The sequence below is a fragment of the Ixodes scapularis genome, unplaced genomic scaffold (genome assembly GCF_016920785.2).
Source record: "Ixodes scapularis isolate PalLabHiFi unplaced genomic scaffold, ASM1692078v2 PGA_scaffold3__209_contigs__length_174095766, whole genome shotgun sequence".
Taxonomy (NCBI): domain Eukaryota; kingdom Metazoa; phylum Arthropoda; class Arachnida; order Ixodida; family Ixodidae; genus Ixodes; species Ixodes scapularis.
The window spans coordinates 22,975,572-22,999,986 of record NW_024609868.1 but is presented as its reverse complement, the minus strand read 5'-3'; the positions used below and the strand labels follow the sequence as shown (position 1 = coordinate 22,999,986).

The 24,415-nt window shown below is 46.9% G+C and overlaps 1 protein-coding gene across 8 annotated transcripts; it reads left to right on the top strand.

Moving 5' to 3' along the window:
* The first annotated feature begins 104 nt into the window (after positions 1-104).
* Positions 105-24,254, top strand: LOC8034306 (stress-activated protein kinase JNK). Of its 8 annotated transcripts, none has more exons than XM_002408785.5 (11): positions 105-326; positions 9,761-9,943; positions 10,486-10,615; positions 10,697-10,894; positions 11,774-11,939; positions 12,020-12,091; positions 12,619-12,804; positions 16,165-16,289; positions 18,685-18,748; positions 18,820-18,906; positions 23,538-24,254. In XM_002408785.5, the coding sequence occupies exons 2-11, from the start codon at positions 9,828-9,830 to the stop codon at positions 23,627-23,629; spliced, it is 1,236 nt and encodes a 411-aa protein (XP_002408829.1). In that variant the 5' UTR covers positions 105-326; positions 9,761-9,827; the 3' UTR covers positions 23,630-24,254. The 8 variants fall into 8 exon arrangements, with proteins under 8 accessions (XP_002408829.1, XP_040360072.1, XP_029831843.1 ...); XM_040504138.1 differs by having other exon boundaries at positions 115-326; positions 18,820-18,920; XM_029975983.4 differs by having other exon boundaries at positions 119-326; positions 12,619-12,792.
* Positions 24,255-24,415: the final 161 nt, after the last annotated feature.

Sequence of the window (24,415 nt, the reverse complement as noted above, 5' to 3'; positions counted from 1 at the left end):
TTACATTGGACCCATTTTTCTTGTGAAAACAATTACAGCAACCGTGTAGTTCTATTGCTTTCCGCTAGTGTTCTCAGCACCCGGGCGAAGAATGGAGCACTGCCATTGGCTGTGTTTTGCAGAAAAGCCTGACGTCATAGAAAAATGCCTATGGCGCCATTGTGTTATGGAGTTTTTTGCAAAATTTGACAGCAACCTTTGCGGGGCATCAGCGGCACTAGTGCAATAAACGTAAAATAAGGATTCGTCGGGAAAACCTCAAGGGGCTCTTGGTGTCGGCTACGGAGTGCGGTGATCGCGAAACGTGGATTGAAACCGTTCTAAAGGTGAGCGTCCCACGGAAGCTCTTTCCGTGTGCCGGATCCGTCGGATAGACCCGAACCCCCATTCAATGCTTCCGTGCGATGTTTTAGGCTTAGGGCGTCGATGTTGGGCACTTTGCTGCGGCAAAGTCGCTCGGCTCTTCAGTGGAACCAGAAGCCCGAAGCCGTTATTAACTACGCTTTCGTTATTTTCCTTAACGACAGAAAGTGTGCGATAAGCTCTCTTTATGCGAATGCCGTATAGTAGCTGGCTACTTGGTCCTCTCCGCTTTCTCCTGCCGGGTCGGGAGAAATGATCCGTAGTGGGGCTGGACCTCTAGGCCTAATGGGACGAAACCCAAAGATTCCACTTTCATTTTTTTTTCTTCTTCTCACAAATCTAGTTTTACTTGCATTTGATTCACTATTATTCGGGGAACTTCTTTTCATACACCGTCCTACAGCTTCAAGCCGATCGCGGTGGTTACACCATTTCATGCCAAACCCTTGGCTATGTTGCGGTCGGGGGTGCCGCCCGCTTCGCCAATTCATTTTACAAGTCTCGGAACTTTGCTGGCCAGTGTGGAAGCTAGTTAACCAAGGAGCGGCGATTTCGGATTACCGATATTTGGGAAACCGTTAATGTGCAGGCGCCACGCTTAACCTACGCTGCTCCGGAGCGGTTGGAACGGTCGATCTGCGTAGTAGATAGGTCGAGAGATGATGATGCCGTTTTTATCGTCTTGCGGCCCCGTGTGGTAATTCTCCAACACGCAGCATTTTGTTGGTTTAATTGGGATTGCTAAGGTTCAACAAGAAGGGACAGCTTCTCGAATTCGTCGATCCGAAAATTTTTCGGCGCTTGCGCTAGGGTTCTGTGACTGTCGACCGAGAGCTCTCGAAATGCCGAATTTGGGGAAACAAGGGTGGCACTAGAGAGCGTTTTAGAAAACGAACTTATTGTGCTGCCGAGGACTGTTCTGCAGCGGGCACGATTATGAGCTGTGTTACCGTGCGCGCAAATAGAATCATCCTTTGGTTGTGCATTTGCTAACATATACACAGGATGCAGCACCACCAACTTCGGACATTGAGCTAACCATAAGAAAATCATTATAAATTGGATTCCATAGTTGGAAAATGATGGGGCCAGTGGGCATCTCGCCCATCTATATAGACTGGGTGTTTTAGATGCAGCCTAACACACTTGGATTTCTCAGAATTGCCAGCTAACCTCATCTTCGGCCTGTCAAGTGTTGGAGGGGCACTAAGCCACTTTCAGCGATAGTCGATTTATGGTCATAACTTAATCTATGGGCCCCAAGTATCCTAAAATACCAAACATTACATCCATGCGTGGCCAATTTCTCTATTAAAAGGGTACGGAAACGAAAATCATAATATACAAATTTCGTTCGCAATTGAGTCAAGCATGACGGTTAATAACCGTAAATGATAATTGCACGTTTGTGTTTTGAACGACCGGCTATATTTTTCGTTCCAAACGATGCACTCGAGCAAGCGCTTGAAGAGAAGCTAACAAAGGGTGGAATGCGTCATGAATTATCTGGCGGGGGAAAAAAAAAAAAGAGAAGGTCCCTCACATTTGTGACATAGCAAAACTGGCGTGGTTATGAGCTTTGCCTTTAGTGGCATTGTCAGCATTGTGGTGGCGTCAATGCGTTACAACCGAGCAGTTTGAAGTACCCATGGAATGACGAGCGTTTCAAGCTCTTCATTGCCCTGGGTCTGCACTCGTAGTCTTCATCACGAAAGTGATCGGCGCACAAGTGAGCGGCAGGCATCGGAACCCACGTCGGAAATGACAGACGTGTGACCTGGATCCACAGTGCACGAAGTTTCTCGTCTTTCGGAAACTTGCGGATCGGCATATCGCTGCTGATCAAGTCGTTACTGCAGTTCTCAGTCATGCAGAAGTGCGGCGGCATCTCGACGTTAAAAAGCACGTAACGGCTTTGAACTGTACAGCAAAGTCACAGGAACAATTCGGTGACATTCCTCAACAAGTCCATCAGGGCATCTCGTTGGCTTCCTTCGCAAAAGGGCATAGGCTTTGCAATCGCGTTCAGGCCGAGGTAACTAAAACAGTTGAGCGTACTTCCAAAGAGCGGCGCTGCTTCAATGTTTAGTGCGGCTACGTAACAGTTTCTGGCTGCATCATGACTAGGTAGCAAGATTCCTGACGTTGCTATATTACCTTTCAACTAAGCTTCACTGGCATCCCCCAGGTGCACATTAAAAGATCATTTAAGTAGCTTTAAGTTTAGTTTTCTTGCGCCTTTCAACGAAAGACTGGTGTTTCTGAGGTTAGGCTGCAACAGGCAACACATTTAAGCTAGAAAATGAGCGCTAGAATTTCGTTTCCGTACCCCTTTAAAATATGTGTCAATGATGGCCGTTGCATGAGGAGAAGCTGTTCTCTTCTTCTGACGATGCCCCCTGTGTATGCGATAGCTTGAGGTAATCAATCTTCAATATCGATTTTAATAGAAAAATTGGTCGCATATGAATGGAATGTTCGTTTTTTAGGACTCTTAGAGCCATAAGACTATTGCAGAAAGTGGTTTAGTGCCCCTTTGAGGCAGAGGTCTGTACTCCCTTACGGAAACAGCGGTCTTCTGCGTAATATGTTTGCGTGAGGCAAACGATTAAACCAATGGGTTTATGATCGACAACAATGCAGGCTTCAAAGAAGCTGCGAGTAAGTTCACCCTCAATAATCCCACAGTCGTCTCTAGTTTTTCTTGCTGTTTGGGGATGCTATATTCGCCCACAAAATGGGAATGACCGAGCGTTTCTCAAGTTTTCGAATACTTCAGCACATACTCGTTGCCTTCCGTCATGCTTTGGCTGCGGGAGTATGCTTGAGGCTCACAAGATACCCAAGCGTTGTCAGAGGCAGGAAGCTCTTGCTGGTGGCTGGGCTACAGAAACTCCCCTCTGTCGTCCTTGTCTTCTCAGTGACTATGCGGGCAGAAAATGAGGGAGAGGAGGATACATGAGTGTGCGGAGACGTCCGAACTCGGAGCTCTAGTTGTAACGGCCAGTGGGTAGACACAAGCTAGCTGACTTTGTCTCCGCCGCACTATTCAAACACCGGTGTTCACGTCTAAACGCGTTCGACGGATGCAGTGTGTCTACCCACTAGTCATTCCAAATCGAGCTCGGCGTTCTGACGTCTCTGTGCGCAGAGCCATATATGGGAAGAGTTTGGCCAGTCTATGATCTCGCCGCCGTAACGCCCCCCTCACAAGTGAGTCAATCAGCCTGCGGCACAGAGTGGGAGGCGTGAGCGCATGAGCGTCAACTCCCTGCGGCTCCCAGCTGAGCGGGGAAAGCCACCATTTTCATTAATTTGCCCGGCGGAATGGGTCGACATCCAAATTTCGGTTCTTTCCTTTTATTTGGCAGGCTGTGGCAAGAAAATGATATACACCAACTCATGTTTACAAACAAACCGGAGCACCCCTAGCAGATGCCACCGGCGCCACGCATGCGCGGTGGATGGTGGGCAAGAAGCTCGCCGTCGCCCATAAACAAACCATTGAATTGCGTTCTTGTCGGCGTCGGTGTGAGTCCCCGTGCTCTTTTTCGCGTTGGAATTGTTGATTCTACGTCCTCATAACAATATCTGCGTACTTGAGAGGCTTCAGCAAAACTAACGAGGCCCGTAACACCGCAAAACTTTGCGTGAATAATGTGACTTGCGGCGATTCATTTCACGTGGACGCCGCAGATGGGTGCTAAAGCCTGACTCCCACAATGAGATTCTGCTCGCTATTTTCAGTCGTGACGTCGCTCGGGCTGCAAAAGCGTGGACCATAGCTGAGATGGTGGACGTCTATACTGAAAACCGCAAGTAGAATCGGGCATTACAAGTCAATGATGGCCTTGGTAACAATGATCAACATCTTGTATCTACTGTTTACACTTAGCCTACTTACCCCAACCAACCCTCAATAGTGTTTTGAGGCCTGCACTTACTTCTTATCGCAATTACCGGGTGAACGCTTGGTTTACGGGCCGCTGTCGTTTGAACGAGCAGACGACAATTCGAGCGCATGCGCAATGGGGTGCGGGCAAGAATCACCGCGTCTTGTGCCAACAAACCATTGTAATGTCACGTTGTCGGCGCCTGTGTGAGTCTGCATACTCTTTTTCGCGTTGAAATTGTCGATTTTCCGTCCTCAAAGCAATGTCTTGCCACTTTAATCGCCTGAGCGACATTATCAAGGCTCCTTACGCTGCTAAACTTTCCGTAAATAATTCGACGTGCGGCGATTCATTCGCATGAACGCCGCAAAATGGACGCCAAAACCACGATGAGATTCTTCTAGCTATTTTCGGTTGTGACGTCGCTCGTGCTGCAAAAGTGTAGAAGGTAGCGGTGATGATTAATTAATTATTGCAATTACTTCTTATTGCAATCACCGGGTCAAAGTTTGGTCTACGGGCCGCTTTTGTTGGAACGAGCAGACGACAAAAAGCAGACATGTTTGAAAGAGCAGACGAAAGTGGAACGATCCGGCGGCCGTGTGAATTTGAAGACGCACTGAACCCGCGGGGGGGTCCGGACAACTTGGCGGTTCTCGTTCAGGTTGGAACAAAACAAGTACATCTGGCGACCACAAAGTGTTGCCCGCACAAGCAATCGTAGTTCGACAGCGTCTGGTTTGCCCTTTTCACGGCTACTATCCACATTCTCGGACAAACGGAGGGGGCAGAAACACATAAAAAATTATCTTCAAACCTTTCCAGACCCTCTTGGTACAGCCCGCGTCGTAGCATATTGACGAGAAGGTAGGTTTTTTGTCTGGTTTCTCCAGGAAGAACACAGGAATGCGTGTCCCGCACGGCGACTTCTGCCCACCGCCCCAGACCGGAAGTGCGCCCGACACGCCACCGCCCCAGCGTGACGTAGGAGAGTTGAGTTTGTGATAACGTTATTTCTCTGTGGCTTAAAAAGCTATCGAAGGAAGTTTTTCCACGTTTGAATGCAAACTTTTGTTCAGGCGAAAAAGAAATAAGCCCGTAGGAGATGACGCGTAGCCTCAACAGTGCTCGGCGCCGACAGCTTTGCGTCAAAATGGCGGTCGTCTCCTCTTTGCTGCTTTCTTTCTCGCTCGCTCCTTTGGCGCTCTCCTCCCTTTCCCTCACTTTTCTCCTCTCCAGCGCCTTTGTCGCTGCACCCACTGGCCAAACTCTCCCAATATACGGCTCTTCCGTGTGCTCTTGTCTCCTCCCCCTCAAATTTCTGCCCGCATAGATCTGCTGGCTCGGACGTTTTAAGGTCTGTTTAAATAGAACTTATGGATATATAAATTTATTTTATACTATCGAGTGTGAAGAAAACTTTGCAGGCTTATGGAAATGTACTGCCAACCGCTTTCTCCACGTTCATACACTCGGTATTTCCAGAATTTTACGAAGTGCCGCTTAGGAACAACAATTCTCAACTGGAGGTGAACAGTTTCATAGACGACATGCATTCTCCATTTTTGGCCGATTCCTTCGCATAGAAACTTCTATGGTTTTATGTTCACAAAATTAAGTCGCTGTAAAGATTCGAGGTATGAATGACAGGAAGCATTTTCTGTTGTAATGCATTTGGTGCAAACATCCTACCTTCGTTAACAGTTTGAGTGTCTCTTGAGCATGGAGCGTGCACACACAGCTGCTGTGGATTGATAGACAACAGTGAGTTCATGCTCTGAAAGAGGTACCCTGCACTTCTTGCCCTGTCAGTGACTGTAGGCCTTATTTAGAACTTCTCGTTATGTTGGATGGTGTTTGTACATTTGTTTCTAGTATATAGCTCAGCAAAAAAAAATAAAATAAATGCTGGCTAATGCATTAGGGAGACAGTAAAGTAGTTTCAAAGGATGTCTTGAATATCTGGACATTCAGAGAGATTGTGAACCGAAATTTGGATTTAAAAAGAACAATGCTGGAGATGTAGGCGGGGGACCCTACAATCCTTACAACACTACTAGTAAGGCGATATCACAAATGGACGGCTGTATTTTTGGAAAAAGAAGTCGAGATTGAACCAGGCCGACGAGGCGCGTGACGTCAAGATACCTAGTTTCCTCCTCTCTTTGCTTCGCTCCCTCAAGGCCGCAAGGCGGAGAAGACACGAGGCCGTTCCCTCTCCTTCTCAGAGAAACATGACGTCAACATTCCTGCCAAATGCGCTTCTTTTTGAAAAAATATGGTCATCCGTTCGAGATATCGCTGTATGAGTGATGTTTTGGTGTTTGTAGCATCCCGTTGCACGCTTTTGCCGCGTGTTTTGGGGAGTCCAGATTTCGGTTCAGCATCCCTTTAAGTTAGTCATGCAAGTTCTTCAAAACTGGTGGTTTTGGTGAAGACAAACCAAAATTGTCACCAGTAGGATTGTGGCGCGTGTCATGGATGGCATGCTTGTAGCATTTGCCACGTTGCCATACAGTGTTTGGGGAAAGCTAGCATGGAATCAACCTAAGAGAAGTGAAAGCCTACAGAGGCACGTCAGATAATTAGCATTATATGTCAAATGGCCCACACTTCCAAGATATGCTATGCTATTAGATGACTGGGAAGTGAAAACAAAGTCCTAGTAAAATTTGCATGACACATTTCAAAATGTATTCATTGAACAAACTCGTTTTGGTTTTTTTATCTATCGGACAATTTTACATATGGACTGGTATATACCACTCTTGTAAAAAAGCAGCACAATAAACAATGAGTTATTGTAATTTGATGCCAGTCTGATATAAAAAGCAGGGAAGTGCTTTCTCATTGAAACTAGTCTGCTGTCTTGGTGACAGCAGGTAAGAGTTAAGTTAAAGACCGGTCTAGAAATATATGCATTGAAAACTCAGATCGCTGTGTGCCCTTATGTAGGTTCAGGCAGGCACTGGCTGACTTACTGGTTGAACAAAAAGTCTACAGCAGTGTCATTTTACACCTTAAAAATGGCAGGTTTAAAAGAAAAAAATTGTTCATTCCTGAGATGTTTTGTGTTTCGCAAGGTGCGGTGGTTGCAAGACATTTTCTGGCAGTGATTGAGCACTGAAGCAAGTTTCTGGATCTTAGGAATTAAATCTAAGTACTGGGAAGCACTGCCAGTCCTGTGAGCTAGCATTAGGGCCCATGCTGTCAAGCTCGGTATGCTCGCTTTGACATGTCAGTCTGTCTGATAAAGAAATTCTGGAGACCGAGTTAGAGAGTCGGTTTTGGGGGCATATCAGATGGGCGTCTGGCCATGGCTATAGTAGCACTTTAAATCCTGCCGGTGCTTGTTACCAAGGGAGGGTTGTTGGCCAACTTGCCCTTTTTGCCCTGATGATAGTTTCATCTTTCCCAGCTTCAAGAGGAAGAAGTTTTTGTATATTCAATGCTTGATGTTGCTCCACCCTGAGTGGAAAAGAGCAAACAAAGGAATCTATTGGCACCCTTGGAAAACCTTGTTTCATTTCTAATGTTCCCTCAAGATGTTTGAATGCTTGCTGTGCTAGGCATTTCGTGTCTAAAACATCTGAGTTTGTTATGAAGGAACGACCGAGGCTGTTGGACCAGATCTCGTTACTTGAGACACTTTGGGCTCTTTGCAGAAGATATGGGTGCTGAGGCACATTTGTCTCAGCACTAGGATCTCTGGCATTGGTGGGCTTTATGTGGGATATTTCAGGCTCTTTAATGCTGGCCATAATTTGCACGATGGCTACAAATATATGAGCAGTGCTCATTGATGCTAGTGCTTGAAATCTAAATGAGAATCTGTTTGCATGTGGCATATATTACTGAATATTTCTGGTATTGCTATCTTGGCCTCATTGAATAGTTTTTTTTTTCCTTTGCCTTCGAGATGTATTTAGAAAATCTTACTTGACATATCTTTCGTGCAACGACTACAATCTAGAAGATACATCAGAATTGGCTGGATTGAGATTGTTACAATGAGTATGTTGCTTGTCATAGTTTATAGAAATCACGAAGGGGATCTGGAAGTTTTTTTCGACGATTGAAATGGGGGTGTCAGGCACGTCTCGGACGCTGTTGGCCAAGTTCTAGCTCGAACAGACTTTTGGGTGCTGCACCAATCAATTAAACAGTTGGGGTAATAATCACGCCGGGAACAATACCGATGCCGAGGCGGCAGCAGAAATGTGAACTAAAGTGCGCTGGGCGACGTCGAAGCATAACGACAACAGGCTCCTCGTCAGGCGATTGGTTGAAACGAATGACGGTGGCGAGTCGGGCGGAGTGTCATTTGGAGGCGGCGACCGAGGAGTCAGTGGCAAGTCTGGAGTCCCCTCGTAAAGTGCCAATCCAGAGTTTCACGTCCTGAGAAGCATCTCCCGTTTCGTCGGCATGAGGTCGCTGAACAGGAGCTCAAACTTGTTTGCGAGCGCGGCATTGTCCATTTTTTTTTTCAGGTTGAGTCCGACAACAACTAATATGGCTGCTTCTTCATAGATCGCCATGCACTATAGCCAACCGTGGGAACTGCGCTGAGTGTTCACTAAATCCTACTAAAAATGAACAGTGTTCCTCGACGTCAATTTCCTTTGCAGAGGCAAAAAAAGAAAAAAAAAATGTAAATGTTTGTTCTGGTTTATTAAATTTATTGGCAGGCACAAGAGTAAATGTTACCGAGTTCTACAAAAAAAAATTAGTGGCCGCCTTCATGTTTTCTTTAAAGGGAATAGGCGGTTCTGTATTTAAGGAAAAACACCTAAATTGTCATCATTTGGCCTCCAGGATCACAAATATCGAGATTATTTTTCAATTTTGGTGCACGGAGGCTGCAGAAATTAATTTTTAAAGTACCGTTGGCCCCTCCTCCTGGGGCGGTATGTCGTATTGGGAGTCTTCGAAATCTCCGCTCTCGCGCATCATCAGCGCCTGTCAAAGCTTTCCTTGCACACTCTTGCATTTTTCAAAAACGTCGGAAAGAGACGTCGCGACTGGTTTCAGTGCGGGGTAATATACCTGGCAAGCTTGCAATTGCACACGCTGCCCACACGAGCGACATTCGCTTGGTGGCCCAAAGATCCTAGTATGACGTCACGACTGATTGGAAGTTTTTTACGTTTTCTCACGTTTAGTTGCATCTTAAACGAATGTGACATTTCGATTCACAAGATTAAAATACGCCAAAATTCAACTCTGACTCCTTTTTTTTTTTTTTTTTTTTTCATGATGCAATTCAGCTTGCCTTTAATAGCAGAAGATTTTAGCTCCTCCTGCTTTTCTCCCGGTATGTATATAATGCTACGGTTACCCTACATCTGTTTTTAAATAGGCAGATATGAAAATGGGTGACTTGCATACAATAGAGTAGGAAATTTGGGACAGATTTCTATGAGATTTGTCTTATTCTGCTGATCAAAGAGCTTGTCGAGTTTTGTTAAGGCGAGGTCCTTACGTAGTAGTGTTGTGGTTTGCAGGGTGCCCTGGAGGCGGGGCATGGCGTGGCAGGGATCACGTCAGCAGGTCTAGCGGTGGCCCAGAGCCATGTCCAAGCACTCCAGCCTCTTCTACACCTTTGAAGTGAACGACACCAAGTTTACCATCCTGAGGAGGTACCAGAACCTCAAGTCCATCGGCTCAGGCGCACAGGGCATTGTCTGGTGAGACTCTTCATCGGATTTCTTTTGTAGCACTGCTCTTGCTTCACAAACTGACGAGGACTTGTTTCCTAAGACTTGTGGTATATGAAACAAGGTCACCCTCATACTCTGTAACTGAATATGCTCAAGGTATTACAGATACCACTCACTGGCTGTCGCGCATTACATGCCCCTCGTAGAACAAGGGTGAGGCTAAACTCAGTCTAGATAATTTCAAGCTGTTTAATTTCAAGCTAAGCTTTGAGCTCATGCCAGTGAAATTTTATTTTCAACTTTCATTGGGGAATTTAGAAACACTAGGTGCTGATTTGGGACCAGATTTAAAACTTTACTTCTGTAGGCTTTCATTCATCTGGGCATCCTCCACAACTAGCCAGCCATCTTGGAGCTCAGTGCTCGTGTCGTTTCAAGTGTTGTTCAATTGCGCTTTGCATGCACCGAGCTGATGACCTGCTTGTGATTCGGGCGCAACATTGGGCTTCTGCGAAGGCGAAGATTTTGCATGCCCCACCGAGAGTTGACATCTCCCCTGTCTGTTGCAGTGCGGCCTATGACTCCGTGACTGGTCACAATGTGGCCATCAAGAAGTTGAGCCGACCCTTCCAGAATGTGACCCATGCCAAGCGGGCCTACCGCGAGTTCAAACTCATGAAGCTGGTTAACCATAAAAATGTAGGTGGTCTTTCCCTTTTTGCTTTCTGCAAGTGTCTGACTGCCGCCCTGACCCGTGACCTCCATTTCCCCCGATGGCAGATCATAGGTCTTCTAAATGCATTCACACCACAAAAGACGCTAGAAGAGTTCCAAGACGTGTACTTGGTGATGGAGCTGATGGATGCCAACCTGTGCCAGGTGATCCAGATGGACCTGGATCACGAGCGCATGTCCTACCTGCTCTACCAGATGCTCTGTGGCATCAAGCACCTACACTTGGCTGGCATTATCCACAGGGTGCGTCCCTCCGTCTGGTTCTCTGCCCTCCGTTGCATGTGTTGGCACGCTCGTTTCCTTGTGTGCACTTTGCAGCTTTGTCTTTTAACCACCGTCCCTTGAGAAAGCGCTCTACTGAAAGGGCTATGTTGATGTGAGGCTCGTCCTTGATCACTTTCACATTTTCTGCAAATCATTCGCTCGGCACTATACTCTATTTCACGTTACGGTGGACTGCAGGGGGCGTTACGAGCCGTTTGAGCCAATCCAATGCCGTGCAAGTGTCACGCTACCTGTGGGAGGGGCACAGAGATATAGTCACGTAATATGTTAATGGCACTGGATTGGCTGTGACGGCTCGTAAATACTGCAAAAAGAAGGGGCCTTATAAAAATCGTACAAGCATCGTACAGAATACCTGCGTGTGTGGCTGGAAATGATCGGTTATTTTCTGCTTTTGTTTTTGAAGGTAGGAATGATGTCTTGCTAGAACTACTTACCACAATCGGGGGACCTCTGCACCCTCTTTTTGTTTGACAACAAACTTGTTGAGGAAATGTATTGGTCACCCTGACCTGTATTTGTGCATCTTTCCTCCGGCATAGCTATTAAATGGTTCGCAATGTCTGAAATGACTATCTCACAGTGTATACCTACATTTTGAATATGTCGTAAAGCCAGCGGCGTAGTGTAGGACCCGGAGCATTTTGAGGATGCCTTATCTACATACTGGTGCCGCCACATTGCGTGAAGGTTTAGAACGAGAATGCACTTGTAGGCGTGCAGTCTGTGAACCATAGAAGGGCAAATGACTGAGCAATGCAAGCTCTTTTTTGGGGGTTCCTTCCCGAGTGAGTCGGGGCATCTCTCACCGGGGTCGTGGGCTTGGGTCCCCTGCAGGACCTGAAACCGAGCAACATAGTGGTGAAATCAGATTGCACGCTCAAGATCCTGGACTTTGGACTGGCTCGCACAGCCGGCACCAGTTTCATGATGACCCCCTACGTGGTGACCCGCTACTACAGGGCCCCAGAGGTCATCTTAGGCATGGGCTACAAGGAAAATGGTGGGCACCCACTTTTCATTGCATTCTTCTCCTGTCGCTGTAGCAGTGTTGTTTGACTCAACTTGGCGTGACCGTTGCAGTGGACATCTGGTCGGTCGGCTGCATCATGGGGGAGATGATCCGAGGTGCGGTCCTCTTTCCGGGCACGGACCGTATCCTTTTCCTCTCTGGGAGGAACTCTTATTTATATTTACCCGGCTTCTGGAATTTTGTTGTCGTAGAGCATTCATAGAAAAAGCTTGTTCTATGGAGGGGAGTTTAAACTTGCTGTTCTGTGTCTAACCTCTTCATTTTTCGAATATTTAAAATGTAAGGTGCCTCATACTGCAAATTGGTGCTGTCATGTCACCTATGTTAGGTAGACTTCACATTGCTGTAAATGCGAACATAAACTCGGCACTTTTGGCCTTTTTCTTTAAAATATTATATAGGTGGACGTCAAATTTTATTGCTCCGAACTAGCACCCTAGCAGACGGCAGCCTTTCAGTTCCAATGAAAAAAAAAAAGATTTGGTGCATGTGCTAAAACTGCCGCTCTTAGTGCCGCTTCCTCAACAACAGTCAGGAATTCATGCTAAATATGGGGGAGAGAACCTATGGGACGGATTGCTTGTCCCTCCTCCCGAGACTTGTGTATGCCCTGCATGTCGTCTGCTCCCTTGACCTTCGTATTGGCCAGACATTGACCAGTGGAACAAGATCATTGAGCAGCTGGGCACCCCGTCCCAGGAGTTCATGCGGCGCCTGCAGCCCACAGTGCGCAACTATGTGGAAAACCGTCCCCGGTATGCAGGCTACCCCTTCGACAAGCTCTTCCCGGACGTCCTCTTCCCCAGCGACAGCCCCGAGCACAGTAAGCTCAAGGGTGCGTAGCTGGCTGGATGCTCTCTCTCTATCTCTTTCCCTTTCCCTTTGTCGCCCCTCGGCCTCTCTTTTTGTTTTAAGAGTGCTGCTGTCTGGCTTGGAGGGGCAGACATGCTTGTGGATGAATAAGAGCTTATATTCCACCTGGACGCTCTTCTCAAAGTAATGGAATCATAAAGGAGCTTCCAGTATTCATTTTATTCGTTTGTGCCTTCATTGAGAACTTGGGGCATAGTGTTTGATGCTGTATAACTGAGTGACCTGGGCACAGGTTCTCCCTGCTCTCCTTCCTGCTACCCCTCCTTTCCCCTTCTCCTCACTGCCTTAGTGCCTTGCCTTAGTAGACTGGTGCATAGCTGAGGCCAGGCGTCTCAAACTCGTTTGAGATTGGAGGCCACATAGCCCACCCTCGAAAGGTCGAGGGTCAATGTGGGGAGGGGAAGGGCTGGGGGTGGACAATATTTTGGTATTTCGGTACAAAAGAGAGCAATGGTGTTTCACTTTGCAAAGCAGCCGACTCTCACTGCAACAGCACAGAGATTTTTCTGCTCTCAGCTTTTTGTAAGCTCGTCGTTTTGTAATAATAAAATTAAAAAAAGCCCATCTGCTGGCAGTTTTCAATAGAACGAAAGTGAGCGCACTGTCGTTGCCCTGTCGCACAATTCACTCGGCTCAACAGGCAATGGAAAAAGATCTCTTCAAATGGCAGTTTTTCCTTTCTTGGCGATTTTTATGGTAGCAATATAACAAAAATACTCATATTTTAAAGGTATTTTCTGTTTGTTAGAAGCCCGAGATGACATAAACACTCGCTCATGCCGAGCGAGTGTTTTGGTAGTCGAGGTGCCCTCTTGAGTAAAGAGTTTGCACTTGTAGCCTAGCAAAGTCGTGTCTCATTAATATGGACTCTGTTAATATGGATTCCCCGCTAGATAGACAACGTTTCCGGGGACAAGCAGGGTAAATGCATGCATTTTTAACTCCTTATTATGGACAACTGTCATTATGGATGCTTTTTATGACAAACAGAAATGCCTATATTAATGAGACACATCACTGTAGTGGTATTGTCATTCCGGTTTGATTTACATGAGAATGGGCCGAGAAGCAAATATTTTTTCGGTTGATTTACATGAAAAAGGGCTGAGAAGCAAATATTTTTCCAGTTGATTTACATGAGAAAGGGCTAAGAAGCAAATATTTTTTCGGTTGACTTACATGACGAAGGGCCAAGAAGCAAATATTTAGATGAAGCAATACTCAGTCCCCAAAAAAACATAATAGTGCAAAATCTGTGAACACGTCATCTAGGTAGAGCTCTTCTTCGAGTGGAAAGGGAATCTATGATATGAATCTATAATTTATGGTGTCTGTAGCGCTCGGAGCATGGAAAACGGGCACTTGCAGTCGCGGGATGCTTGCGGGCCACGTCCTAGAGAGTCGCGGGCCACTTGTGTGAGGCCCTTGGTTTAGGCCATTTTATTTTTCTGAGCCTAGTAAGGTTGCCCCATTGCCATGCAAGTGGAAAATAGTCAAAGCTTGCAGTACAGCACAAATGAGGAGCTGTCCCTGCTGATCCTACTGTCACCCTCTATCTGGGTTGATCCATACTCAAATCATGTGCGGTACTGTATAACGAGCTTAAAGGAGCTGTGCAACAATTTCAGGGCTTTGCTTAAATAATTGTGGAAGTTGATGCCTGACACTTCTGCAGTGAACTACAGAAAACAGATTTTGCCTGGATACCCTAGTTTTTACTTAAAAAAATGAAAAAGATCCAGGTTTTTGCCGCCTCTCAACTCGTGCATCGTCTTCCGGGTCACGTGCACAGTGACGTCACTAGAGTAGGCGCGGAGTTCCGGAAAAGTTCTCTCTTTAGAGCCATCAGCGAGCAGCGAGAACTCATCCGCTGCCGACCGCGTGACCACCCGTCCTTGCCAGTGTGGCGCTGTCCCCCTCCCCCTCCGGCTTCTGGCGGCTGTTCGCGGTTTTGTGGACCTAGGATAGATGGCGCCACTAAAACTCCGTATAATAAAAGTTTTGTCGATGATACTAGGGTGTTGACGCATTTATATATATGTTGGAACGACAAGATTTGTAAAAAGAGTTACCTTTTATCGAGCAGGTATTCGCACAACTTGCTATCTTTCTTACAACGACCCAAGTGACGTCACGCCGCTTGTTTCTCCGCCGCTCGTGGCTGCAGGTCGGGAAATATTCCAAGTTTTGCCTCGCTATTACGCGGCGGAATCGCAACATTGCGATGAAAAGAGGTGTGTTTTCTGCCATTTGTGACACAGTGAACAATATCAAAAGCAGAAAATGCCAATTCCTTCAACGTTAAAATCGTTGCACAGCTCCTTTAATACTTTCTGTAGTTGCACATTGCTTGTCTACTCCCAAAATATTGCATCATGGAACCACAGTCCCGCCAGCCCGTGTCACCTAGGGCTGGGCTCTGGCTGGCACCAAAGTGCAAATGCCGGGAGCACTTGCGTCGGGTATTGGACACAGGGTTAGGTAGCATAATTGTACACACTCCACTTGTGGAGCAGAGCATCGCAATGGCCTTCCCTCTTTGATCCAAGTATTATGGGAAGCAACCGTCAGTGGCCGAAGGCGTGGTGGCGTGCGGCGCACAAACCTTGGTCGACGTTAAAACTGAGGTGCGCTCCTATTCCTCTCAGGCACTTCATTATCCTTGTCTGCTTATTGTAGGCCGTATTAAAATGGTGCTCGCATTAGAAATAAAACACAGTTACACCTTATCCAACTGGCACATGCAACATTCAGAGGTTCAAAATGCTTCTGGGGGGATCGGTGGCCGAGTGGTCTAGCGCTCATCAGCTCGGAGCACGTGGAGGGAAAGCTCGCGCTGCAGAACTCGGGGATCCTGGGTTCGAGCCCCACCCCTGACCCGTTTCGATCTGGATGAGCATCGTACTGGCGTGCGGTCGTGTATCACTACTGCGTGATGCACGTTAAAGACCCCAGGCTAGCGGCTGTACCGCACTGGCTAAATTGCTCATCTACAGCTGGGAGACTCGTCGCCCCTGTGAGGCAGACCAAGTTCTAGGCTGTATAAACACACAGAACCCAGTCTTTTTTTTTTTTTTTCAAAATGTTTCTAGCTTGTTTGACCTACTAAATTTTGCGAACACGATGTGAATAATATGTTTCGCCAAAAACTCTGCAGGGCCACTTCACTGCACTCCTTTAATTCATTTGTGAGCATGTGATACTTTCTTCATCAATGAGGAGTTAGTGGCGAAAGGAAAAAAAATGCGAGACTCTGACTGGGCCACTCAGTTACTCTAGCTCTCACATGTAAGCAGCTCTTGGCGTGTTTCCCCAAATGCAGCGAGCCAGGCGCGCGACCTCCTGTCGAAGATGCTCGTGATCGATCCCGAGAGGCGCATCTCGGTGGACGACGCCTTGGCCCACCCGTACATCAACGTATGGTTCGACGAGACTGAAGTGAACGCGGTGAGTGTGCAACGGGATTCAGTTCCAGCCCTGCCCTTGTTTTCTTCCTTTCTTTACTCAGTGTTTTAGCTTTTCTCCGGAGATGAAAACGCGTGAAAATTCGCATCCTTCATACGGTACGCGCCAGTAATACCTTGAACTTGAGCACACGCATGAAATGCGCCAAATAAGAAATCTGGGCGATGTTCGAGGACACAAATGCTTAGAAATCACCACTGTAGTCGAAGTAAACAAACACAACGACACGGGCATTTCTGCCGTCTTGAGAGCGCCGCCACGACATCGCCGCACGCGTAGGTGGATCTTCCCTTCTAGTACGTGCTGGGTTATCATAGCGACACACAACGAAAATTCACAGTCAAGGATAGCGCTTTTACGCGGAACGATGAGATGAACGCCGTCTACTACGACGATCACAACCGACACCATGTTTGCGGATAGAAGCAGCCGGCCCGCGACCGGCATGCAACGCGCGCGAACACTTTTCCTGGACCTGCGATTGGTCTGTCGTTGGGGTTGTTTGTTTCCAACGCAGCGGAGGGAAGCACGCACGTGAACGACACGTGCGTGCGTCCCTCCGTCGCTATGGCAACTGAAGCCTCTCTTCGCTTCTCACCGCTTCTTCGAGCACCCTCCTTGCCCCGCGAGTGCCGCTTGCAGCTAGTGCCGTCAGCGCCGTTATCTAGTGTCGCACAGGGAAGCGTGCTCGCTGCTCCGGTCGTCGGCGCGGTCGGCGGGCTGTGCCAGAAACCGCACTATAACCGGTATTTCCCTTCGCGCGCCTGCATTTTAAGCGGTATGTAATTACATAGAGTTCTATGGGAGGCGAACCGGTGGTTTAAAAAAAACGCGTTATACCCGGTCCTGCACTATAAGCGGTTACGTTGTAAGTGGTCTATACTGTACTTGTGAAAAAAAGTGAAAAAGCCCTTGAAGTAGGATGTGTATTCATACTGAATGTTCATAGCAAATTAAGACTTCATACATTCTTTCATATATGGAAATTAGATAGAGCAATGATATTTTAAACAGAGCTGGGTGGATATGTCTAAACGTCAGAAAAGCCATTTTCTCAAAAATGACTTTTTCCCAACTTTGTACCATTTAAAGACCAGCCTCCCCCCTTAAGGTCTCCTCGTTAGAGTTACACCACGGATGCAATCAATGCTCCCCAATCGATCGGTAACTGCTGCTCCGAGGCAAAGCGTCGGCCTACAGATTGACAGGTTCAAATCTCGGCCGTACTGATTGGCGGGTTCAAATCCCGGCCGAAATGTGTGAAAGCCAATGGAGGCTTGTTGCGGAAAAGATGCTGTGTAACCAAAGGTGCGGTTGCACATTAAAAACTTTCCAAGTGGTAAAAATTAATCCTGTGATTTGCTGAAGCCTGCCAGATGCCCTTCCTTGGATTGGCACGCGAACCCCCGGAAACTTGCTTCTTTAAGCTTATTGTGCTGCATCATTTACTGCTTTTCTTGTGCGTATTGCTTTCATTTTCTTTATGAATATAAATGTTGGCCTGGATTCGGGCGAATGCGGCCGTAAAAATGTTTGTTATAGTAAATTAACTTTATTCATTGAAGGGTTTTAGTGTATCGGAGAAGACAACATGCTTTTATTTGTTTGTTCCCTCACCCCTCCTGGCAGCTCTGGCTACATTTCCTTACAAATTGGGTGTTTCTCCGACACATCATTTTTTAATGCGAAAGCGTTAACTGTTTCGTGGAGTGAGCCGACGTCATCAGCTTTGCAGAGCTAGCCAACGGCACCTTTTACACTTCGGTGGTTCCATTGGCTGGCGTGCGTCGATGAGGCTCCCATTGGCTGCTGCGCGTCAGTTTTTATGGTGTCATCCTGACTGTGTTATCACACTGTTGTGTTATCGCTGATCACCGCGTATGCTCACCTCTTATGGGTTGTACGGCGCATGGAATAAGCCAAAAGGTTGGTTCTGCTGGGAACTACGTTGCTGTCTGTTTCTTCCTTGCGCCGCAAGGCACGCGGCAGTTTGAACGATCGCTCACCCAGTGGCGCTGCGTCTCCGCGAGGCAGCAGCTCCACCGTTCCACGCCCAAGGTCAGCGCGTTGTGCACCACAGATTAAAGAAGGGAGCGAAGAGTGCCGTTCATTCTTTTGCATTCACAACTCGTAAGAAGTGCTTAGGTATACCTCGGGCCTTTTTTTTTTTTTTTGTCCTTCTTGAACGCCAATTTTCAGGTTCTTAGCATGTGTGGTCGCTTTTGGGCAATTGCCTTTGTTTCCGTCTAACATATGCTCTTTCCATATTCTTCGGTTTGTGCATTGTCATTCTTTTATCTAATCGTCATCTTCCTAGGACTTTGTAGGAGGTGCCTGTTGGTGACTTTGTGTCCTTTTTTTTTTCTTCCCCCTGCAGCCAGCCCCGGCGGCTTACGACCACTCGGTAGACGAGCGGGAACACACGGTGGAACAGTGGAAGGGTGCGTTTCCCGCTCTCTTTTTTTCGCCTTGCCGGGCTCTGACTTGACCGTGTGTGCTTCCGGTGTTGCAGAGCTGATCTACAAGGAAGTGCTTGAGTATGAGCAGACGCACAACAGCATAGGCACGTCCGGCCGCAACGCCCTCCACGGCTCTCAAGGTAACCACACCAAGGCACGTCTGAAACCCCTTTCTGTCCTCCTTGTGCTGCCCCCTCCCCTGGGGGGCAGCCCTGGACACCGTCTTTCCTCTTTCCGGACCTCCTAAGAGTAATGCACCAGACTTCTGGCTTTGGGGCACAAACGGCGTTCTCCGAACGGTCGCCTGCGGTCAGACAATTGAGTCGGACCGCTATACGAGACGAAATTCATGTGCCAAACAAACGAATGACATCTGTCGTGCTTCAACGACGAGAGAAATAATTTCGTCCACTTGGAGACCTTTAACTTGAAGCTGGAGTTGTGGTTGAGCAGTGCCTACAACTCAGTCTCCCTTCATCAGGTTGCTGGTGTCTCGGCTAGGATTTGAATCTGCTAGCTAGTGACTCAGGCAGAGAAATTCACATCAATCGTAATCTAAAACTAAAAATTGAAAATGGTGATTTAGAACAGTTTTTTTTATGCAGATTGTTAAGAATGAATATATGTTATTTAACTGAACCTTCATTTGCTCCACACACTGCACAAGCTTCTATGGACTGGTAACGTTCACTTGGTGGTTCATCCCCTTTAAGGGAATGCTTATCACTTTGTGCCTTGCTTTTCAATGTTTTCATCTTCCCAGCATAGGGAAGAGGATGATTGTATATTTATTAGAGTTGTGCGAATATTCGAAATTTCGAATAGCATTTCCGAATAATACACTTTTTGATATTCACTTCGAAATGAACTGCACTATTCACATTTTTCGAAGTGTTGATTACGGCGGGTTAGCCCCGTTGAGTGCGCTTCTTACCAAGCACCGATGCGCTGCGGAGAAGCAAAACCCGCGGAAGTGAGTTCCGCGGGTGTTGCTTCTCCGCATGGCATCGGTGCTCGCTAAGAAGCGCACTTAACGTGGTAACCCTCCGCGATGAACAATATCATAATTGCGTGCTCAAGAAAAGCATACATTCAAAGCGGGATGGTGCACCCGGGCCGACTCTTTAAAAATAAATGAAAACTTTGTGAATGTGTATATCTGCATTGTAGTGAAAGTTTCAAAATTAAACTTTTATGGAAGAGTATACTATGTTAGGCAGAGATGCTTTTACAACCTGTGTTCATCATGCGCCACTCATTTTTTTTGAACTTGAGATTAAAGAAAGAATATTTTATATATCAATATTTGTAAATTCACTCAATTGGTATAGTTGGCCATCTATATAGGATTCATTCTATGTCAAATCCGTCGTTTACTTGCCGTTACAAAGACACTAGACCTTCTGAGATCACAGTTCTATAAATACAGATAGATTAAGGTTAGCTTATGAATGGAAAAGTGGAATAGCCTTTACAGGTTTAGCTGGGTTTTCGTCTAAGCATTATGCAATGGTAGTGAAAGGCAAGGAAAAAGCTATTCGATATTCGAATCGAAAATATTCGGCCAAAACCACTATTCGCTTCGAATTGGCTTCGGACTCAAAATCCACTATTCGCACAAGACTAATATTTATGTTGGGGTGCATCCCCTTATAGGATGCAGAGACGACCAGTTTGCGCTTCCCCTTTTCTCTCGCTTCCTCCTTTCAATCCTTCTACCCTTTTGAGTGTTGCTTGTTTTCTCCGCTCCCTTCCCCCCTCTCTACCACCTCATCCCCTACTCCTGCTAAACTAAGCTTATCCAGGCCAAGCCAACTAGAAAACAAAAAGGGGGGAAATTAGGATACAACCCCAACATGATTGACATGCTGCCTTGAGCCCGTAAGATACAATAGTGTTGGCGTCAGTACAGCATTTTAGTCAGTGTGCAGTGCCGTGCACTGGTATTTTTTTAATGTTCCTTTTGTGGTTTCTTTTTGAGGGGAGTGCGACTTTGGTAAATACGACTGAAAGTGGTTTCTTGTTTTTTAGTGCTTCATATTGTTCTTTGTTTGTTTTTTTTTGTGTCGAGGAGATGTCCACGATTTAGAATACATTTTTTGTGCATGCTTAGCCCCAGGCAGATGCTGGCTCAAAAGTTGCAAGTATAAAACATGTGATTGTGTGTTCGAGTGAAATAAGCCACGGGAGGCCTCCTGAGAGGAGGGGATAGATTGTGCTTCCTAAATGCAGTGGCGCGTGAGTGATTGAGTTCCCCCCACATCCTTTGTTGAAATCGTGGCTAATGTGCAGCTTATCTTTTGTCCTGAAGTTCTTACAAAGAAGCTTCTTCACTCTTCCTTTCTTCGGGCCCTCCTGTTTTCATGTCATTGCATTCTGATCCGGGCTTCCGACAGGGGGCAGCAGTTACTTTAAAAATATTGCAATTCACGTTGATTAAAAATTGTGGTGATCAAAGAAGCACCCAGTGAAGAGAAGACAAACCGCGCAGTATGACAAACAAACTCTATTCTCGTCTCCTGGTCCCAAAAGGTTCCTTTGTTAATCCTTGGGCGTGCAGATTGTGATGTGTCCATTGTGGGGGCTCCGTTTTTGCAGGCATATCTCCATTCACATCTGAATGGTGCGTGAAGACTCGTGCCAGACTTTCTTAGTCCCTTCTTTCCATCCTTTGCTTCCCTTGTTCGAAGACGTGAGAGAAGGAAAGCCTTGCAGAATATCGAGCCTGGTCGTCCGTCTTTAAGGCCGGCTTTCAACAGAGCAACCATATACAATAACTTCAATTAGCTGATAATTATTGTGTGCCAATCCAGCTGCGTACATATCTTACATTCTATGTTGTAGTTAAAATAGCACCTCCACTTGCGCCAACCAGACCTTGATATTCTTGGTCCAGAATGGCGGTAGTTTGCGGCGGAATATCTCCAGAAGCTCCAGTGAGGTGGCATTGCCTCCAGGCTGTCGGCTGTCAGGATGAGGCATGGTCGAATGTGGCATGGAACCCATGTAGGAGTCGCTCGTCTGAGGTTAATGATATAGAAACAACATCCGATTTTACGTTTTTTTTTTCTTTTGATGTTGCCATTTTAGTTTTAAGTGTTTGTTGATCTGTAAGCTGAATAAGAAGTAACATCTTGCATTATTATTCATGTTTTTTTCTTTTTTTTGTGTGTGTGTGGACCTACTTCTTGTGTTGTGGTTATTGTTTTCAGGTTGCACGGATATTGATTTTCTGATTCCTCTGTTTGCATTTCTGACCGAGCATCGAGTGTAACGCTTTGCACACATACCAAACAAAATGTGGGATTCATGTTTGGTAATAGAGTGTAAATATTAAGATCTTTTAATATGACTTATTTAATAGGGCATCATCCAAATTGGAACTTTACATTGAGAAATTACCATTATTGTATCACACTTGCACGCAATTCTAAATTTCTAAAATCTGAAACGAAAGTGTTTATTGCGAGGGTGTAATAGACTATGACGATACGGAACAGTGATGCTTGGACGAATGAGGTCCAAGCTATTACCCTATTTCAGTGGTTCTCAACCATTGATGTTTCGCGGACCTCTTGTGGATCGGCAAATATGATGGAGGACCCCTTTTGTGGTGAGGGGAGAGGAAATATTTAAGTAAAGTATGATAATGACTTAATGAACGAATAAAGCTAAGGGATTGTGTGAAGTAGACATTTTTCGTTGGTATACACACGAGAAAACACACCCGAGAATTGGGATTGTTTCATGCCAGTATGAAAAAATACAACTTTAATTGCCGGGCTTTGCAGAGCTTTGCGGACCCCTAGAATGCCTTCACGGATTCCCACTTGAGAACCACTGTCCTAGTTCATGAGCCTGCACCTTGCATGCTTGCTTTCTTGCTAGCTTTGTGCAGTCTACCATATTAGCTGGTGTCATAAAGTCTGTAGCGTTGTTGGTCACGTGCATGTTCCTTCAGCTGAGGATGGAGCTTATGGCAGGTCACAGCTGTCAACCCACTCCAGCTAGGTGAAAGAGTTTTATTATTTAGTAACTTAACTAGAATTGAGAAGTATAAATATCTTGATTTACCAAACTATATTTCAACCAGAATAGATAATTGTAACAAGATCAAAGAAATATTTTGCCGAACTGGAACTCATTGCCTGCATCAGCATTCACTACAGATGACGTAGGATTTTTTTTTTAGTATCCTAAATTTTTGAACATTCAAGCATTTGTGTGTGTTCTTTTATTTAGTATTTATTGTATTTTTGCCATTGTATTTATGTTCGTGAGTATGTGTTTTATTTTGTGTTTCCCTGCTATAATGCTTCGACGCTGGAGTTTGTTTCTTTAAATAAATAATAATTAAAAAAAAAAAAAAAAAACTGCCGGCAGAGCGAGGATTTAGGGAGAATTGAGATAATCCGGACTTTCCGAGGACCTGGTTTGATTGCCGCTCTCTCCAGGCGTTTGGGATGGTGTGCCCAGATTTGAGAGTGTTTCCAACTGCTGGACTCGGGTCGCAGTGTTTACGGACGGTGCTTGCATTACTAGGTGCAAGGAGGTGGCGAAAGCGTCGACCATCTGCAAGTGTCGCGAAGCTTGGGTCTGCATCTCGACCTGCCATCCTCCCTGCCAGGTGGTAACGCAAGCTCGCACACGAGCAACCAATCTGCGCAGGAGGCATCTGTCGTTAAATTGCAAACGCCTTCCACGGTGTCGAGTTAGATCTAGGGTCTCTAGTTCGGGAGGCTGACTGTGGGGTGCCCCCGCGGTCTCGCAGATGGTGCAATAGAAGCGGAGGCTGGCCTGTCCACGGACCAGTCTGCCAACGGGGCGGCCAACAGCTACCAGCGGCGGCGCTACCAGTCCTAGCCGCCCCCCCCAAAAGGGCCCGGCGGCGGCCGTGCGCGGCCCCCGCGACGTCCTTTGGGGGCGGCCGAGAGGCCCCCCTCTCCCGCTCTTCCTCCGGGCCACGCTCAACCTCTGGCCCGGGACGCCGTGCACTGGGCCGCACGCCACTAGTCTCTCTCGGGGCACGAGGGGGGGCCCGCCGCACCGGGCCGCTTTCTTGCGATCGCCGTCGGACTAGCGCCCGCGCGAGTGCATAGCTTGTGTGCACGGGGGCTCGCTCCCTCGTGGGCCCGGGGAGGAAGTTTCGGGAGGGGGGCGCCCCCCCCGCGGAGCCCCCGTGTGTATATACGCAATAGTTTCTTGCCGTCTTTCTTCCTAGCCTTCCCCCCGGAGCTGTACGCCCGTAAGGACCCTTCTGTTTTTGGCAACGGCGGACGACGCCGCCTAGACGGCGTCTCCTTGTACATTTTTTCCGATTTGCGAGGGGCGCAGGCTCCGGAGGCACACTCGGAGCGACCTCGGCGTGCGCTGGCGACGTCGTGGCTCTTTTTTCTGTTTCTGGTTTGTGCGCGTTTTAAATTTATTTTTACCCGTGTTTCATGAAACTGGAAAAAAACAAAATAAATTAAGAAAGATTACGCTGCAAGCTGTCGTACTGTGGTTCCTCGCCGGGTGCTGCGAAGCATTTACGATTGCGTGGGGGGGGTGGGGAGTAGGGTAAGGGAGGAAAGGGGGGGGGGGGGGGGGGAGAATTTTATATTGTTGATATGAAATCTAGCATTCTGTGCTGATGGTACAAAGGACACT

Coding starts and splice junctions, on each gene's coding strand:
- LOC8034306 (XM_040219201.1), top strand. CDS start 9,828: ATGTCCAAGCACTCCAGCCTCTTCTACACCTTTGAAGTGAACGACACC. Junction 11,940..12,019: donor CATGGGCTACAAGGAAAATG/GTGGGCACCCAC, acceptor TGACCGTTGCAG/TGGACATCTGGTCGGTCGGC. Junction 16,290..18,684: donor ACGAGACTGAAGTGAACGCG/GTGAGTGTGCAA, acceptor TTCCCCCTGCAG/CCAGCCCCGGCGGCTTACGA.